The 21,139-nt window shown below is 39.7% G+C and overlaps 1 protein-coding gene across 9 annotated transcripts in view; it reads right to left on the bottom strand.

The window, feature by feature from the left end:
• LMO7 (LIM domain 7) overlaps nt 1-21,139 on the bottom strand; it is a 183,605-nt gene that overhangs the window by 78,504 nt on the left and 83,962 nt on the right. For all 9 annotated transcript variants that reach the window (XM_048852398.2, XM_075129057.1, XM_048852419.2 and 6 more), the window contains one exon: nt 9,078-9,184. In XM_048852398.2, coding sequence (XP_048708355.1) covers nt 9,078-9,184 — 107 coding nt within the window. The remainder of the gene's footprint in view (nt 1-9,077; nt 9,185-21,139) is intronic.

The following is a 21,139-nucleotide window of genomic DNA, read 5'->3' as shown; positions in this document are numbered from 1 at the left end:
GAGCCCTGTACCTTTGGAATTCACTTCCTCCCTTAGTTCATAAAAGTTTGATAATCTTTAGTGTGTGGCAAGGCCATTCTTTTCTCTATCTCCCATAAGGACATGGGTGATGAGTAGGGCTGGGTAGCAGTGAAGTGGAACTCGGGTCGGGGAGGGAGGAATTTTTGGGGAGGTTAATTAAATTTATATTCTTTTAGGTTATTTGATTTGATCATGGTGCAATTGATGGTTCTATTTATGTCTTTTTTAAAGATTGCCCATGGTGAAACCATTTTTGGATGGGTGAAGAGGAGCAAAAACCCAAATAACTTCTACTGCTATAAGTTACTAACTTAGCTCAAAATGTAGAGCTCTATGCCTTGGAGTTAAAAGTGCCAAGTTATTTTGTTTTAAAAACTAGGAAATTACATACAAGCCATTCTCCATCCCCCATGTTTAAAGAACAATAAAGTTACAAAGTCAAGCACTTCAAGAGTTAGGGAATACCAAAATTAAAGTTGCCCATGCAACCTTGATTTACCCCTTTATGTATGCATAAGCTAGTCTTTAATAACATCATATTCTTCATTCTGCTTCATTCAGTGCACAGAATGGACAGTGAATGAGGCAGAGGGTTGTCAAAAAAGAGCAGAAGTATTCCACTGAGGTTAAGGCACTAATTTAAGGCCAGAACCCCTTGTACTGAGGAACCTCACCATCAATATAATTTAATGGGAGCTGAAGATACCGATCTGATCATTAAGTAGCATGAAGGCTAGTTAACTATTGCAGCTTAGTATGTCCATGAACATTTGACTCAACTTCTGCTTAAAATGGAAGCCTATTACTTATTTAAATTAAGTTAGTGAAATATTTAATTACATATTTAATTCAGTCCTTACAGAAGGCTAGAAGTGGGGTATTAAAGTTTAACATTACTCCTTCAGCACAAGGTTTTGGAGCTTGCGATAAATTATTAGAGATTCTTTAATGCTAAGCTTTGCAACACAGGAAATTCTTTCATAAATTTTTGGCTTACTACCTTTTTTCCAAACTTTTTATCTCTTCACCAGCGTTTATTTTGTATTACCCATTCACCCATTGGGAATAAAAAGGTCTTCATTTCTTTAATTAGTTATACACTACTGGATCTGCATTTTACTCTGATTGAGGCATTTGTACACTTGAGACTGACAATCCCTATTCTTTAGCATCCATATCTGTTGAATAACTAGGAAGCCCATGACTAGAGTTTCTAGTATCAGTAAGAACGTTTGAAATTTGATATTTCACTGAGGTAACTGATAGTTTTAAAAGCTATTGCACTATTTTTGTAAGAACCCTGTGACAACTGGGAACAACTGGGTGTGTCATTTTAAAAAACTTGGTAGGAAGTACTCAAGGTTTTTAAATAGTAATTGTGTTGCTAAATGAAAGTCACTGAGCCCATGTTACACTCAAGCTAATATAACTGAAGAGACCCAAATGAATCAGAAAGGCAACTCCATGCTATTTCAAATTAAAAACCATTGAGAAGTTGGTGGGTTTAAGAATAATACCATCTCATTTAGTTCTAAGTATAATAAATGTTTAGGCTAAAAAATTGTGGCAATAAATTACATACCCTGAAGAGAATGAACAGAGATAGCCAACCATGAAGTAAGAAGAAATGCACACAACTCTTTGGGATGCTGTATGATGGACAGTGCCACCAGGATCATTTATTTTAGACATGACACATTGCTATACTACACCAATAGCCAATAATTTCTAGAGATTTACAGAAAAACTGAGCCATAAATATATCAGACACTAAGCCCTGTTCCCATCTTCACTGACAGAAAGTCATTCATGCCAATATATTTCCCATGTCACACTACTGCTCTTCTAGTCACTTAACTGCCGTGGTATGAAGAGATTTGCAATCTTCTATACATATAAATACCAGAATTTGGATAATGCAACCTGCACTTTTTCACAAACTTCCATCTTTAACAAAAAGTTAAAGCAACTGCTTTAAAAGCATAAACTAGTTATCAAAGAGAATAAAAAACACTAGAAAATTAAGAGTTCTATTTAGCTCTGTGGCAAATACAACAAATATTTACAGCAGGAATTTCAAATTACAGCTACCAATCTCAACTGTGAGATGAGGAAAGACTCAATAGAAGTGGGAGTAAATTAACTTTTAAGCACACTTTTAAACATACCAATATAACAACTCTGCAGTGATTATTGCAATTCAAGCCTGGATTTTGACATGTGGCTCAAAGAACACGATCTGATTAGAATTGTGGGCTTTTTTGGTGTTTAACAGACATTAATAAAGTCTCAACGACACAGTTGCAACCACATTACTGAAGATCATCAGTTTGTTTATATCAATCGCTATATCTTGGTATGGCTTCTATCAAGATAGGACCCTCCATAGCAATGTTGTCTTGAATCCACACAAAGTAAAACTCCATCTGTCTTAAGGTGTTTCTAATACCTGTTGTGTTGGAAGTGAACTCCTCTTCCTTTAAAAGCCAATTTTTTCTGGCATAATGTAAATTAAGTATTGTTCGGTGTATGATCATTTATATTCTAATAATTTGTAATTCACCAATGTGCTAAGTACTGTCCCTCACACACAAGAAGAAAGTTCCTGCCCTGAAGAGCTTACAGTTAAGAAACAATTGTTCTAATCTATTTTTAATAGTATAAGACACGTACTCTAACAACAACTGAGTCTTTAGTTGAGTTCAGCATATAAGCTACACTCGCTTATTGTGGGTCCTAAGATAAGACCAAAGACTAATTCTGGACCTGCAGCCTTGTTTTCAAATGTCACAGATGAAGACAATTGCAGATGAACGTGTGTTGCTTTTAGCTTTATGATTGCAGCAATCAGTGACCTCTCAAAATCTTTCAGTCCAAGGTTGCAAAACTGCTGCCATCAGATCTTGTCATGTGTCAAGAACTCCCTGGTGTTGAGTTCAACATTGCAAGATTAGAGAGTGACTTTGAGAGGTCCCTGTAACATTTTCTTGATCTACCCCTAAAACAAGTTCCAATCTGCAGTTCTCCATAAAAGATGGCCTTCAGTGTTCTACTGTCAGACATATGGACCAGAGGACCATGCCATCTCAGCTGCAATTTCACTATAAAAGTGTCAATGCCTATGATGTTGCAGCACTCGAGAACCTTGGTGTTTGAAACCAAATCTCTAACAACAGTGCACTGATACAACATAGGTACATTACTCAGATGTTTAAATGCACTGTGCTATAGGCATACACTAATACCACGCTGTCCACCCAATTGCAGCTGATTTAAATGTGGGCAACTAGCCTCAGGTGAAAGCAGAGAAAAATAAATTTGTTTGGGGATTTTAGGAGGCCTTGAACAGAAGTAGAGGATACAAAAATTCTTTATGAAGTCAGCATACAGTAGAAGCTCAGAGTTGCAGACACCTTGGGAATGGAGGTTGTTCGTATCTCTGAAACGTTTTGCAACTCTGAACAAGAGGTTTCCGGATGGGGTCGGGGGTGAGGGGCAGTGTCATCAGGGCTTCTGACTTTCAGGGTGTCAGGGCTCCGGACAGGGGGCTCAGGGCTTCTGCCCCATGAAAGCACCAGGGCTCAGGGCTTTAGACCTGGGGGGAGTAGTGGAGCTTCAGCCCCACAGCTCCGTTTCCAGCTTCTGCCCTGTTGGGGGGGGGGGGGGGGGATGTCGCCAGAACTCAGGGTTCCCCACGGCTCTGTTCCTGATTGCAGCTGCAGGGGAGGACACGCAGTGGTTCGGGACTTTAGGTACATGGGGAGAGCTGGGGCTGAAACTGGTATTCCCCTTGTAGCTAAAGACCCAATGACTCCAGAGTGACTGAAGCGGAGAATGGACCCACGGACCTGAAGCACCAAGCCCTGGCTACCCCTACGGGGTAGAACCCATGAACAGAGCTGAGGGACTGAAGCCCTGAGCCTCAGCACTCCCCCAATTCTAAAGCCCTGATGCTACTGAGGATCGGAAGCCCTGAGCCGACCTCCCCACAACTGGATCCCCCACCCACCCTGCAGCAGCAGTCCAAACCCTCCATGTCTGAAGCCCTAAAGCCTTCCAGTACTTGCGGTTTTGTTTTTGTCTCCACTGCTGACTGATTGATTACTTCAGGTTCCACATGGTGTCTGGTTGACTGATAAATCGGTAACTCTGGTGTTTGTATCTTTGAGGTTCTACTGAAAACAAAATCTTTGTCTCTTTATGACAACACCACCACCCCACCATTAACTTTATACAAAACACTACTGTAAACAAGAAATAATGCATTAGCATCGAAACAAAATGCATACTAATTTGGAACAAGCTCACCTTATATGGTATATGAGAAACAGCATCAAAGTTCCTAACACGACACAGTGTACCAATTTGAGGCAAGTATATATATTGTATATAATTTCATCTGTATATGTCAGAAACCTATCACTTGTATGTAATAAGAAATGAAGTGAGCTGTAGCTCACAAAAGCTTATGCTCTAATAAATTTGTTCGTCTCTAAGATGCCACAAGTACTCCTTTTCTTTTTACGGATACAGACTAACACGGCTGCTACTCTGAAACTTGTATGTAATGTTTCTAATGTTTTTTTAAAAGACGATTTAGAGAGTCACTTTTTCAGCACATACTGTTAATCCGCTGACAACCTTAATATGTTATCTGGGAACTCTCTGCAAGAGACAGCCTTGCCTCCAGGGTGATTACATGACATTCAATCAACTTTCTGATGAAGAGTTATCCTAGTGTAAAGCTCTACCAGAAGTTTAGCAGGAAATGACCACTCACTCACTCTCTCCTAACACAAGTTTTGTGTGTGCCAAAATTTGCCAGGATATTCAATTTACTCCTTTACAATGTGGTCAAACTGAAATGTCATGGCATTTTAGACATATTATGGAGCTATCATATGATACAGGTTACACAGAAAGTTGAACTTGTATTCAAACAAATTAAAAAAGCATGACGGTATGGTATGCAAGTATTTTCATTTTGCTCTAATTTTTCTGTATATTCGTACACATGAACCATAAAAATGAACAATGTTTAAACCTGCTTTTCCTAATAATTGAATAAATGGGGCCCTGTTGTGTGGTGGGTTTAAGATACTATTTTACATTACTATATGACACACCCATATTTGATCCCACTTTTATTTCTCTGGGAATTAGTAGAGGAACTAAGGGTGTTAAAAGGAAAAGTTCTCAAAGCCAATTAAAAGGAAGGATAGACAAGTGGTTAGAGAATTAGCCTAGGACTTGGGCGATCTGGGCTCAAGTCATAGAATCGTACACCTGGAAGGGACCTTAAGAGGTCATCTGGTCCAGTCCACTGCAGTTATGGCAGGAATAAATAAAAACTAGACCATTCCTGACAGGTGTTTGTCTAACCTGTTCTTAAATATCTCAAATGATGGAGATTCCACAATCTCCCTAGGTAATTTATTCCAGTGCTTAACTACCCTGACAGTTAGGAAGTTTTTCTCTAATGTCCTTCCTAGGCAGTCATTTCCCATTTTGTATGTGTGCAATTGTTCCTCCATAAGTGGAGTACTTTGCATTTCTCCTTATTGAATTTCCTCCTATTTACTTCAGACCATTTCTCCAGTCTGTCCAGATCCATTTGAATTTTAATCCTATCCTCCAAAGCACATGATATCATCTGCAAATTTTATAAGTGTACTCTCTATGCCATTATCTAAATCACTGATGAAGCTATTGAACAGAACCAGACACAGGACTGATCCTTTTGGGATCCCACTCAATAGGCCCTTCCAGCTTGACTGTGAACCACTGATAACTGGTTTGAAAACAGTTCTAGAGAGTATTACGCACCCACCTTATAGTAGCTCCTCTAGGTTGTATTTCCCTAGTTTGTCTATGAGAGGGTCATGCTAGCCCAGCATTTCTCAAATGCTGCCAGCAGGGGCTTTTTTTGCGGCCACAGCCCCCTGGACTGTTATTGGGGGAGTGGGAGGGGGCAAAGTAGTGGTCCCTCCCTGTTGCTCCTGGATGCACTGCCTTGGTGTTGACTGCCAGTGCTGTCAGCAGTGGTTGGGCCCTACTCCCCCTGTGGAGACACCTGGGGCACAATGCTGGAGAACCAGGCAGCCAGTGAGTTCCCCACCTTCCCAGGGGTGGTGGGGTTCAGGCTTTGGGCTTCAGCCCTGGGGTGGCGAGGCAGCAGGGAAGCAGGCTGTGGCCACCGGGCTTTGGCTCAAGCCCCCCCGCAACCTCACCATCCAGGGCTTAATTTGTCCCAAAGGCTTGACAGGCCTGAGTAAGTCTGCTGTGACAAGCGATATTTGTATGCTTGTTGATATCACTTTTCACAGCAGACTTACTAGCTAGCAATAAATAAATTACAATGATTTGGAAGTGTAAATGTGCACATTTAATTGTTCTTCCTAAAGCGAATTAAGTATTTTAGGAAAAAGTGTGAGAGTGGCCACCAGCAAAAGTTGTTGGCCACACTCTGAGGCCACCAAAAAATGTGTCTTGAGAACCCCTGCGCTAGACAGTATCAAATACCATACTAAAGTCAAGATGCATCACATCTATTGCTTCCCCCCTCTACCCCGCATCCATAAGGCCTGTTACTCTGTCAAAGCAAGCTATTAAGTGGGTTTGCCATGATTTGTTTTTGACAAGTCCATGCTGACTGTTACTTATCACTTTAAGAACATAAGAACGGCCATACTGGGTCAGATCAAAGGTCCAACAAGCCCTATATCCTGTCTTCCGACAGTGGCCAATGCCAGTTGCCCCAGAGGGAATGAACAGAACAGGTAATCTAGTGATCCATTTCCTGTTGCCCATTTCCATATCTTTAATATGTTTGCAAACTGATTGCTTGATTATTTACTCCATTTTTGGGTACCAAAGTTAAGCTGATTGGTGTGTAATTCCCTGGGTTCTCTATATTTCCCTTTTTATAGATGGGCACCATATTTGCCCTCTTCCAGTCCTCTGGAATCTCTCCTATCTTCCATGCGTTTTTGAAGATAATCGCTAATGGCTCAGATACGTCCTGTAACTCTCAAGGAGCTGACTGAGGAGGTATTTCATCAGGCCCTGGTGACTTGAAGACATCTAAATTGTTTAAATAATTTTAAACTTGTTCTTTCCCAATTTTATCCTTAGACCCTACCTCTTTTTCACTGGTGTTCACTATGTTAGAGGTCCCAGTCATTACTAACCTTGTTGGCGAAAACTGACAGATTTCCTGAAAGACTTTGGACAAGGCACTTAGCCACTCTGTGCCTCAATTCCCCATATGTAAAATGGGGGTAAGACTACTGCCCTATCACACAGGGGTGTTTGAGAATAAATACATTAAAGACTGAGATGCTCAGGTATCACAGATAGTAATGGGTGCTATATAAGTATGTAAATGAGATAGACAAGTCTTCTTTCATTTCATGACTGACCACTACCACCCAGGCACACCTGCTACTTTTGTGACTTGTGGTTAGTACTCAGACAAGTTGGACAACATACCTTGCACAGAAGTTTGTTAACTTACTATGTGACCTCCCTCAGGTTTCAGATTGTCAGAATTTACTTTTCTGAATACTGACTAATCACACACCATTTTAAATTACTCTTAGCTATATTTAAAGTCAATCTAGACTAAAATAGGGATTTGGAGACTTTTGTGAATAATTACAGTAAGGCAGAGTTTCCAAACATCTTAGCTCCTTGTACTGCATAAAGTCAAGAATGCCAACGTTTTGAAACTCAGCAGCTCAATCATCAACAGTTAAATCATCAGGCCAAATAAATCAAATATTTTAGAAGTATCTTGCTGTCATAAGCATAAGAGTTTAATCCTGAATTAAGTTTCATTTTGCAACGGACATGAAGAACATTTCCGCATATTCCCATGCGAGCAACCTATACGAGAATCTTCCAGATTGAAAAAGCTGGGTTGTTTCACATTTTTTCCCCTCATCACCTTTACCAAAGGGAGGGGGGGGCAGGAAGGGGGAGAGAGATAAGAAGAAGAAGAAGAAGAAGAAGAAAAGTGTTCCTACCAACTCAAACAATTGTACAAAATCAAAGGACATGTGTATTCAGTAAGTATCCTAGAATTTAAGATAGTCGGTTTCTGTCCCCACCCACTGTCCCCCTTCCCCTACTGGGGCTGAACAATTGAACAAAAGTGCCAACCACTACAAAGCTAAATAGCCCAACGAAAAATTTGCTGCATGCCATATTTACCTTAGTAACACCTGTTAACTACCAAGTTCTTGGCAGCTTATTAAGGGCTCTATGCTATTCTCACTGAAGTTAACAGAACTCCCATTCAAATGAGAAAAGCATGAGTCCTAAAATTATGGGATGCAATGAGTTATATTGCAAGAACAAACATGTCTATTTCATGGGAAAATATTGTCATCTGTAAACAGAACAATTACTCTGAGTGTAATCCAACATCTAGTGGTCTCAATACATTGTACTTAGTTCCTGTTTCTCTCCCCACTCTGAAGTGTGATGTTCAGTAACAAATCTTTGAATGATATTCTGAGTGGAGAGAAGTGTGGTACTTCAGAAATACAATACTCATACCCCACAGCAACTCATCTGAATGCCACAAATTACTAGTCTAATCCCTGAGATTTTTTTAAACTACTGATTTCAAAATTTAAACAAATAAATCAAGAAATAATTTTTTAGAATCTATTTTTAGCACCTTCTGGTTATTATAGCACACAATTCACCTACAGAGTTTATTTATTCTAAAATTAAATTTTAACAGAGCAGTTTCTGCTTCACATCTTTAAACACTAAATATTAATTAGCAAACCAATATACTGGTTGGTTTTAAAATACTAATTTTAAATTACAAAGTAAGGTTCATTATAGGAAATATTTTCACTAATTATATCAGACCTAACTTTAACAGACTTTAACAAAGCTAAGACCATTCTGAGCTACACTGCTTCAAAACTGCTCTGTTGCTACCTGTTTTAAGCAAGAATTTTCTAGTCAAACATTTTTTAAAACTCTGACTGTAAAACATATTAGCTAACTTTAAAAATATTAGGTGAAAAAAAACTTACTTGACAGTAACTCGACTGGACAAATCCTGAAGATCCCCAGGATGAAAGAGCTGAGCTTCTTTCAATCCAATATTTTCACAAGCTTTCAGAAAAACATTTATATTATCCTGTGAAGAGAAGTGGAAAGTGATTGCTTAGTTAAGCAGCACTGAGCAGGTACTTCAAGTTGATTAGTATGAATGCCCAAGTTTCAAAGTCCAGCTCATGGAAATTAAAAAAAAAAAAAAAGCAGCAGTCTTCCAGATCATAAATACTAACAATATTTCATATACATTCTGGGCTAGCTTGTAATTTTTGTGACTGACACACACATTAAAGATAACCTGGTATAAGGCAAGTGGCTAGCCAGTAGGCAGCAATCTGCACTTTGATGTCAGTTCTGCTCTGCAAACAAACGCCCTCTTTCTAGCTTTGCACGACAAGCCTCACCTCTCGCCTTTAAAAATAGCTCCAGCTACTGACATTCACCCACCCAGAAACTGTTGGCAATGGAGGAATAAGAGGAGGAACATTCTGTTTCTATGATTACAGACTACAGAATGATTGTGGAATACGGCACCTGAAATCTGGGTTTGGTTGCTGAGCAGGCTCTTGAGAGAGAGAGAGAGAGAGAGAGAAACCAAACTGCATGGTCAAGGAAGTAGCAAAAATATTTTTTTTTATAGTGTGAAACTATAAAATATAGAAGTGGTACCGTACGCACTCATTGCACCTGCTACAGACCAACTGCCTGATAAAGACAGGGTAACCAATATACAACTGTAAAGATTGCACAATTCATTATTTCATTTTCTACTTCATAATCAACAGGCAATTTACAAGAAATTCTCTCTCATTAATATATCAACAGAAGAATTTCCCTTTGCACACACTTCACAACTCAACATGGTAGAAAGGTTACAGGAGACGGGAGGCTAATGCTACTTAATTCATAAGCTAATATAGCCATGTCGTTCAAAGTTTCTGTACTTAAAGTACTAGGTCAGACTTTGCACAGTCTGTAAAAGAGCCATTTCATCAACTCAGTACCACCTTAAAACATCCTTTCCCCCTTTTTGCTCTCCCTGGGGGAAAGAGCTCAATAATTTAAATTATAAAAACCCCTCCCCACCCCCCCATCCAAAACAAAAACAAAAACAAAAAAAACAACCAGAAGTATCAGTAGCTTCCAATACAAAGCACTGTTTAATGAGTGAACTTCAGTTTTGGTAGGTCCTTAGACTCCAGTATATCTTAGCATATTTATGAATGGATAAATTCAAGTTTCATTTCAGGAAAATGCCTGTATAACATTTAACATGTAGACAGTATTGTATTATACCATATGACATAGACCCCAAGCCTCACTGGACATGGAGGCCCATGGAACCAGAAACATAATTCCTCCAAGTGTAGGCTGTTCCCCTTATGCAGAGGGTGGAATCATGGGACAGAGTGGCACACTGGTATAGGCACAGGAACTAAGGATGAGGGAGGTACTGCAGCACCCACAGCTCTAGACCCTGGCTGCTAGCCTCAGGCACACCCCCAACTATGGCCCGAGCCTCTGCACCCTTACTCCTATCCATGCCCCCCCTTCCAGAGCCATGGATCTCGGGGGGTAGGAGGGGCACAAAGTAAAGTGTGGGGGAACACTGCTTTACAGTTTCCTTAGCTGGCTTTCAGCACCCCCACGATAAAAAGTGTTCAGCTCCACTGCACACTGGAGAAGAGGCAGGGCCATAATCACAACCCTGCCCCCACACACACAGCCTTGAACTGAGTGCACTGCTGGCTGTACAAGCAGTGAAATTATAGCTGCCTCTTGAGTGGGTTCACCGTGAGGAAAGGCTCTCATGCTCTCTCCCCTCCACCCAGTGCACACACACAGGTGCCAGATTGAGGCTGCCTCTTAAGGTGCACTGTCAGTTTGTTCTGGCCTACAAATTTATGTAACCTTAGACAGGAAGGCAAATTTATCGAAACTCAGAGCATACCTTTGCCTTCAGTGATTTTATAAACTGAATGGGGACTCAGAAGCCTCAGTGAAATGGAGAACACACACTGTACATTGGCCTGCAGAATGCTTCACAGCCAGAAGGGGCAAAAAAGGACCCCATTACCCTGAAAAGTACAACAGCTGGAAGGAGAGTAACCATGAGGCACTCTGTTTGGGGAATGTCACTGAGATAGGAGGAGCTGAGAGGCTAGACAACTAAACTAGGAATTGTTTAAAGGCCTAGGGAGTCCGAGAAAAGCATGGGGATAAAACTGTTACTGAGCTGCTGTGAAAGAACGAGCAGTTACCCTGGGGGATTTGGAGTGATAAGGGTGGATTCAGAAGTTAAACAAAGGTGGCATCTTTTCAATGGGTGGGCATACCAAAATCAGAAGAGAAGAATCAGAAAGTACTGGATGTTCCAAATAAAATGTTAAGTGGGATCAGAATGTGCCGATAAGCAAGGAAGGAAGGGGTCAGAGAAAAAAAAATTGGGTCTTGCTGCCAAACAGATAAGCCAAAGTTGCTGGTCAGGTTGGGAGAGGAGAAAATTTGTGTACACAACAAAATGAATTCTGAAGATGCTAGACAATATTTGCTCAAGACAGAGAATTAAAAAGTAACAGCAAAATAAATTTTTAGGACATCAGAAGCAGGAAGCCTGCTAAACAGCCAGTGGGGCCACTGGACGATCAAGATGCGAAAGGAGCACTCAAAGAAGATAAGGCCATTGTGGAGAAACTAAATGAATTCTTTGCAACGGTCTTCACAACTGAGAATGTAAGGGAGATTCCCAAACTTGAGCCATTCTTTTGAGGTGACAAATCTAAGGAACTGTCCCAGATTGAGGTGTCATTAGAGGAGGTTTGGGAACAAATTGATAAATTGAACAGTAATAAGTAATAAATCACCAGGACCAGATGGCGTTCACCCAAGAGCTCTCAAGGAACTCAAATGTGAAGTGAGCTGTAGCTCACGAAAGCTTATGCTCAAATAAATTGGTTAGTCTCTAAGGTGCCACAAGTACTCCTTTTCTTTTAACTGTGTTATGTAACCTATCATTTAAATCAGCTTCTGTACCAGATGACTGGATAGCTAATGTGATGCCATTTTTTTTTCAAAAGGCTCCAAAAGCGATCCTAGCAATTACAGGTAGGTAAGCCTAAACTTCAGTACCAGGCAAATTGCTTGAAAATATAGTAAAGAACAGAATTATCAGATACATAGATGCATATGGTTTGTTGGGAAGAGTCAACATGATTTTTGTAAAGGGATATCATGCCTCACCAATCTACTAGAATTCTTTGATGGGGGTCAACAAGCATGTGGACAAGGGGGTCCAGTTGATATAGTGTACTTGGATTTTCAGAAAGCCTTTGACAAGGTCCCTCAAAGTCTCTTAAGCAAAGTAAGCTCTCATAGGATAAGAGGGAAAGTCCCCTCATGGATCAGTAACTGATTAAAGACAGGAAACAAAGGGTAGGAATAAACAGTCCATTTTCAGAATGGAGAGAGGTAAATAGTGGTATCCCTGAAGGGTCTGTATTTGAACCAGTACTATTCAACATATTCATAAATGATCTAGAAAAAGGGGTAAAACAGTGAGGTGGCAAAATTTGCAGATGATATAAACTACTCAAGATAGTTGTGTCCAAAGCAGACTGCAAAGAGTTAAAGGAATCTCACAAAACCGGGTGACTGGGCAACAAAATGGCAGACAAAATTCAATGTTGATAAATGTAAAGTAATGCACATTGGAGAACATAATCTCAACTATATGTATAAAATGATGGGGTCTAAATTATCTGTTACCACTCAAGAAAGATCTTGGAGTCATGGTGGATACTTCTCTGAAAATGTACACTCAATGTGCAGTGGCAGTCAAAAAAGTGAAGAGAATATTGAGAATCAAAAAAGGGATAGATAAGACGACAGAAAATATCATATTGCCTCTATATAAGTCCATGGTATGCCCATATCTTGATTACTGCATGCAGATCTGGTAGCCTCATCTCAAAAAAAAGATACTGGAATTGGACGAGGTACAGACTCTGGCAACAAAAATGATTAGGGGTACGGAACAGCTACCATACGAGAAGAGATTAATAAGACTGGGACTTTTCAGCTTGGAAGAGAGATTACTAAGGGGGGATATTATAGAGAGCTATAAAATCATGACTGGTGTGGAGAAAGTAAATAAGGAAGTGTTATTTACTCCTTCTCATAACACAAGAACTAGGGGTCAGCAAATGAAATGAATAAGCAGCAAGTTTAAACGAACAAAAGACTTCTTCACACAGCGCACAGTCAACCCCTGGAACTCTTTGCCAGGGTATAACAGTGTTCACAAAGAACTAGATAAATTCATTGAGGACAGGTCCATTGATGGGCTATTATCCAGGATGGACAGTGATGCAAAACCATACGCTGAAGGGGCCATAGCCCTTAGTTTGCCAAAAGCTGGGAAGGGGCAACAGCGGAAGGATCACTTGATGATTACCTGTTCTGTTTGTTTCCTCTGAAGCACCTGGTACTGCCCACTGACAGAAGACAGGATGCTGGGCTAAATGGACCAATGGTCTGACCCAGTATCGCTGTTCTTATAAGATTGTGGAGCATTAGAATGTCATCATGCTAGTGCACCACAGCCAAGAAATGTCTTTCCAAATAGCTAGTAGCCATTTTAAATTCTTACACAAATAAAATACATTAAAATAAGTTTTTAATTGTTTTTTATCCAAGTTTCTATGGGGTTATTAACAATAAGTGAAAGTGACCGAAACCAACAGCAAGCTTGACAGCATCTCCTTAAAATATAGGAGCAGGAACAGCAGTGATGCTATAATAGAATGGGATCCATCTGTTCAGGTAATATGTGTAGCAACTAAGGACATTATGTGATTAGATCAACACCTTTCCTTAAATAAATAAAAATCAGTAAACAAGGTTGTAAGAAATAATTACTGGAACTCAAAGATAGCAGTATAGTTTATTATGCAAGTTATCTCCCTATGGCTCTGAACCAGCCTCCAATAGGAGTTGTGGGGACAAACAACTTGACTAGTTTTAAGAGAGCTTGACAAGCTTGTGATTGCATGATGGGTTGCTTGCAGGGGTGGGGGCAGAGATCAGTAGCCCTGTTTGTCCCTTCTGGTTCACTGCTTTTGTTTGTAAAATCTCATAGAATCATAGGACTGGAAGGGACTCGAGAGGTCATCCAGTCCAGTCCCCTGCACTCATGGTAGGACTAAGTATTATCTAGACCATGTGGGGCCAGGAAGGAATTTTAACCCCACCTCAGACTGGCAGTAGCCTTGTGGGTTCATCTTCATCGGCAGCATGGGGCATGGGCCATTTGTCAGGATAGTCTCTGTGCCTCTCATTTAATTCTCTGCTATTGGTGCAGCTCAGTATCTTCTATTCTGTGCCTGTGGCACACAATAGCTTAGTCTCCTGGGGGTCTAATTTTGGTTGCTGGGTTTAGTGTGGGGGTGGCTGGACGGTGCTGGTAGCTTGTGATGTAAAGGAGGTCAGGCTAGATTATGTAGTGGTCCCTTATGGTCTTAAGTTTTATGCCTCTTTATGGTTAGAAAGCTGACAAAGTAAAAACAGCAGCTTACTGAATAGACTTACTGCGTGTCTATTTCATGTCACATCGGTGTAGTTTTCTAGCTAAAAAAAAGTTGATGCTGCTTTTTACTCCTGTTTATACCGCAGGGTAAATTCATATATATGAGATTAAAGGCAGAATAGAATCCCAGTCTTACACCAAAAGGAACGAACAAAATTCTAAGCGCAACATCTTGAACAGGTGGCCCAGCAAGAGAGAATAACGCTTTAACTTTCAGATCCCATGTTAATGCTGCAGAGCAGGCAGTTAGAAAGCCATCTTTTTACTGGTGCCACTGAAAAAAATGGATCTGAAAGACACTGAGACAAATGGAACCTATAAACTTATTTTTAGGGAGTCACTTTTCATACCGTAACTGCACTTTAACAACATTAAGGTTTGATACTACTTGAAATTTGAAAGATATTCTGCAATCCTAGTAAAGTGCACTTTACTAATTCCATTGTACTCAAGTCACCTCAGGTCAGCATTGGTGTTTATACACTATTTTATACAACTATGAGGCTTAATTGTGAGAGAACTTAAGACTAAAGGTCAAACACAAAATTCAAATGCAGTTACTTTTTGGTGGGATGTTATATGCAAAAAAGGAAAAGCAATTTCGGCTGCTTCATGTAGGACTCCAGTTTCACAAAACTATAAAGATGACATGAAATGAACCCCACAAATGCTGACTTGCATGGAAATATTAGAATTCAGTATTTCATTTTGCCTGAATCATCAAAGTAAGCCACATCCCAAAATAATTCAATGGGATACTAATAGCAGATTCCCAACCTGTGGTGAGAAATATAATCTATGCTTTGGTCACCCACAAGCAGGAATTTAAATGCTACATATCTCAAGAATGAGGGAAGATGCTACACCCTTCTAGGGGTGCACCTGTCTCTCTGCTCTGTCCAGGGGATTGCTGGCCACACAGTTATTCCTGCTTCTGCTGTGTTTCTGCTGCTGCTGAGGCTTTGCTATACGGTACTGTGTTAGTAGCTGCTCTCTGCAATCTCTATGGTAAGAGCCAGGAAGCAGCACTATGTAAGGGAAGGTGTGAAACAAGCAGCAGTAGTGAGGTTGGGCGAACAGACCCCTCAGCTAAAATATGGAGAAGGGGAAGAAAGCCCCTAATATGGAAGCGAGCAGCATGGATGGACAGGGAAACAGGTGGCAGCACTAGGGAGTAGAGATGTACAGTAGAACAAGAGCAAGGAAGAGGAGCACCATGAAACAAACAGAGAAAGAGGGAGGAAAGTACTGTAAAGAGGGACGGAAAAGAATAAACAGGACTGAGAAACAAAGCACAATAAAAAAAATCCATAAAAAAAGAAAAAGCAAATGAAGGATACAGGCAAACCAAAAAAGCTAGATAGAACATTTGTATCAGGGTTTGAAATAAGGGAGTGGGCTCATGCTCCAATTTGTTACAAAGAGAGGTCTCTAAATAAGAGAGGCTGGAACTACTGTCTTATTTTGACTTATCTTGTGGCTTTTAAACATAAGGAAATATGCTAATTACATTAACATCAACTTACATTTATGAACTGAACTTAAACTGGAAAAATATCATCCAGTTTACAGTTATGGCTCCCTGATTAGTTGTCACTATGATGGGGGGTGGTGGGAGAGAGAAGGAAATCCAGAGCTTGTTTACATTGAAACAGACTTGCTTTCTTTCGAGTTTAGTCACGCTGGGTGGGAAGCATATGTTCACCTTATGTAACAGTTTCTTACGTTTTATATGTATACTGAAATGCAGTGAGATTCTGTTATTCAGCTGGGGCAAACAGCTTTTTAACATTAGCAGAAACACAAGTTGTCACATCTTTAGAATTCAGGGACTCTTAAAAATAGCCGTTTGGGGGGGGGAAAGCAGTCTAGTTAAAGTACTTGGAGTTTGGAAAAAAAAAAAAAAAACACAGTTTCCACCGGACAACAGAAAAGAGAATGTAATCCTCCAACCCATAGATTGGGATCGTCTGCCATTCCAGTTAACTGTAATCAAGCAAACACAGAATTAGACCTACTGAACTCAAGTAAGTTTCTTTTTCCAATTTACAACTTTCATAAAGGAACACACCACCCTAAGAACTATGAACCAGTGTTGATTTATGTTAAAGTACCACATATTCAACTGGATGGGGAGTTAGTGCCAAAATTTCTTTAATTTCTACTCAACACAAAGAAAAAAAGGCAAAGTGATGCTAAGATTTCACAATGAAGCACCTGAAATTCAGGAAATGTGCAATTGGGTGGGAGTGACAGAGTGGTCTCTTTGCAGAATTTGGAAAGCTCTCCTGAGCAGGCATTCAGTTCTGGGTTGTTTAGAGTTCTGGTATGTCAAGTAAAAACAACTGCAGGACTAAAAATCTGCCATGCTTCGAAGAGCTACATGAATAAAGCATAAGGGACACTTTGCTCTTCAGGAATGCTTTCAGCAGGCACTCTTTCTTGAGGACCCCACGGTTTCAGTCCAGGACCAGGGGAGCTAGCCAGCCCGCAGGCTTTAAAGCCTGCAATCAGGGCCAGCTCCCTCAATTACCCAAACATATAACATATTGTCTGCCTCTAGAACTTTACTAATCAAGCATTATTCATTAGTCACAGCACAGAGGTACATGCGAAGTGGGTAGTTTCAAGATGCAGAAATTTGAGTTATTCCCCCAAAACACAGTGGTTACAAATTTTAAAAGCAGGAACAAAACAAAAACACTCCTTTCACCATATCACATAGCAACAAACAAATGAACAGGATTAGCTCAAATCTTCCATATATTTCACCTCTGGGAAGAAATCAAGCATAGACAATTTCATTCTAAAAGGTATAGGAAAGTAACAAGTGTGGGATGGGGGAAGGGAGAAGAGGGTTATAATGAAAACATTTTTACTTTAAAACTATAGAAGTCAATGGGACTTTTGTAATATACTCAGACAGGCAAATAGGCCAGTGGGATCATATTACCCACTAAAAATATGCTATTTCTTAATACAGTATTTATGATACTTTAAGTACATCCACAGCTTTGGCGGTATAAACCATGCCACCTATATGTTCCACAGGAAGCCTGCTTGCAGATACTTGGGAATATACAGTAAAAAACAAAAACAAAACAAAACGGCATATTTCAGCCACAAATAAGGTGTTTAAAAAGTATAAATATTTGTTTGCATACACCCAAAGTCAATTATACTGATCAAAAGGCCCATGTTACTGGATTTAATTTAGGACAGTACTTGGAGCTGCATTTTGCAAAAGTACCATATGATAGAGACACATTTAAATTAATAAGCAGGGTGGGAGAAGAAATCTATAAAAGAATCTTGATAAACAAGATGGATGACTAGCCGTTTATCAGAGTTGTGTTCAGATTATTAGTAGTTTTCATATTATATGTAAAGAGGGGGTTGGCCTCAAGGTGTTATCACAGGACAGAGCCAGAAATTCCTAAATTGGAACGCTAGTCTCTTGTGTCTTTCAACAAGCATCTAAATATCTGACTCATATTCCTTACCCTTATTGACAAGGAAAGCAAAGAGACAAGGAGAAATCTATGGCCAGCACAGATAAAGGACAATATGGACTTTTTAAAGCATATTAGGAACAAAAAGAATCTTAATGATATTGATTCAGTAGTGGGTGGAAATGGTAGAATTATCAATAATAATGCAGAAAAGGTAGTAGTGTTCAATAAATATTTCTGTTCCATATTTGGAGGAAAAAACAGATGTAGTTATATATGATAACATTTTCTACTCTGTAACATCTCAGGAGGATGTTAAGCAACAGCTATTCAAGTAGACATTTTCGAAATCAGCAGATCCGCATAACTTGCATCCAAGAATTTTAAAAGAGCTGGCTGAGGAGCTCGCTGGACCATTAATGTTGATATTCAATCATCTTGGAACACCAGGGAAGTTCCACAAAAAAAGGTAGAAAGCTACTGTTGTGCCACTTTAAAAAAAGAATAAATGGGATGACCCAGTAATTACAGGCTTCTCCGTCTGAAATCGATCCTAGGTAAAATAATGGAGTGATTGGCATGAGACTCAATTAATAAAGCACGAAAGAAGAGTAACATAATTAATGCCAATCAACATGGGTTTATAGAAAATATATCCTGTCAAACTACCTTGATATTGTTTTTGATATTACAAGTTTGGTTGATAAAGGTAATAGTGTTGATATAGTATACTGTGGCTATGTCTACATTACATCATTCACAGTGGTGCAGCTTCACTGATGCTTCTGGTGAAGATGCTCCAAGCCAATGGGGGAGAGCACTCCTGTTGGCTTAACTCTTGCCTCCGCGAGAGGTAGTAGTTATGTTGGCAGGAGATGTTCTCCCACTGACATAGTGCTGTCTACACCTGCACTTAGGTCAGTATAAAACTTACGTTGCTCAGGGCTGTGAATTATCCACACCCTGGAGTGATGTAAGTTATACCAAAGTAATACACTTTTTAGGCATTTGACTTGGTACGGCATGACATTTTGATTTAAAAGACTATATTAAATTACATCTCAAAATGTAATTGTAAACTGGGAATCATCATCTATCGAATGTGTTTCTAGTGGGATTTGTTGTTGGACCTATGGCTATTTAGGATTTTCATCAATGACCTGTAAGAAACCATAAAAGCTAAAAAAATGTTAATTATTAAGAGGATAGGTCACTGATAAAGAGCATTCTGGATTGCTTGGTGAACTAGGCACAAGCAACCAATATGTTTCAGTAATGGTTAAATGTAAATGTATACATCTAGGAACAAAGAATGTAGGCCATACTTACACAATGGGGGACACTATCCTGGAAAGCAGGGACTCTGAAAAGGACTTGGGCATCAGTGTATAACCAGCTGAACTCCCAGTGCGATGCTAATGGCCAAAAGGGGCTGATGCAATTCTAGGATGCATAAACAGGGGAATCTCAATTAGGAGTAGAGAGGTTGTTTTACCTCTGTATTTTGCACTGATGTGACCACCAGTTCTGGTGTTCACAATTCAGGAAGGATGTTGATAAGTTGGAGAGGGTTCACAGATGGGCCACAAGAATGATTAAAAGATTAGAAAACATACTTTTTAGTGATAGATTGAGCTTATTGGGTCTAGTTATCTTAACAAAGAGAAGGTTAAGGGGTGATTTGATTACAGTCTAAAAGTACCCACATGGGAAGCAAATAATTAATCATGGGCTCTTCAGTCAAGCAGAGAAAGGTACAACATGATTCAATGGCTGAAAGATAAAGCTAGACAAATTCAGATTGGAAACAAAGTGAACATTTTCAATAATGAGAGTAATTTACCAAGGGTCATATTCTCCATCACGGACAATTTTTAAGTAAAGATTGTATGTTTTTTCTAAAATCTATGCTCTAGGAACTATTTTAGGGAAGTCCTATGGCCTATTATACCAGAGATCAGACCACATTGTCACAATGGCCCCTTCTGACTTTGGACTCTATGAAAAATGGCATACTACCACCTACTTACCTCAGAGTGGTGTTGTAAGATGCAATTAATGAACTTAATCCTCAGCTGCAACTAAATGCCAAAAGGGCTGAGCAGAATGACTTTCCTCCTCCCCTCCAATTCTGTGCCACTGCGGCCAAAATGATGCCTGACATAGCTTAGATCAACAAAGGGCTGACCTAATCTACCCCAGCTGCAGTGGTCCAGTATGGAGTGGTGCACTGGTCAGGGATCAGATGAAGTGCCATGTGTTCTTCCCCTCCCTCTGCATGCCCCCCGCATAGCCTTGTAAGTGGGGCAGAGGGATAAGTGACTCTGTAGAGAAGCTTATGCTAGCTCTTGCCAGTTGAGGAATCCCCTGAATTCAGGACACACGATTGATTGTACCCAGTGTTTGTAAAGTATGTGGTGGATTAATTTTCAGCATTCAACTTCTAGAAAGTATGTTCAAGTTTATTGTTCATGATCTTCCAAGGATAAACAAAAATTCTTGCAGTCTATAAGCTTTTCCATTAGCTCAGTGTTTTAGGTAACAATATTTTTTAATCTAACCTGCAATATGCACAACCATGATACACTGTGGAAATAATGTGTTTTGTGAACTTTAATACTTTGAAGGGGAATATTAAAGTTTAAAATCACTATAAGTGTGACTTAATTCAAGTATTTTACACTGAACAGGACACATTGATTCTGTGTAGCCTTCCTAGGCCTTTCCTAGAACCAGGTACTATACTATAAAGTAAGAAATAGGATAAGAAATACACACTTGTAAAACCTCTTACTTTAACTAATATGTAGTGGATAAAGGACAACTTACTGCGCCTTGCTTATTCTGATTAATAAATTTAAAATGAACTCTGCTGCCAGTTACTTGCATGCATGTGGGAGTAAAGAAAATCAACCCATGTATTTTTCACTCTTGACAGTTTCTAAAAACATGAGTTTACAAGCTAAATGTGCATAAACTACCAGGACACCAGGTTAACCAA

The sequence above is a fragment of the Caretta caretta genome, chromosome 1 (genome assembly GCF_965140235.1).
Source record: "Caretta caretta isolate rCarCar2 chromosome 1, rCarCar1.hap1, whole genome shotgun sequence".
NCBI lineage: Eukaryota > Metazoa > Chordata > Testudines > Cheloniidae > Caretta > Caretta caretta.
The sequence above is the reverse complement of the archived record's forward strand: the minus strand, read 5'-3'. Positions and strand labels throughout refer to the sequence as shown.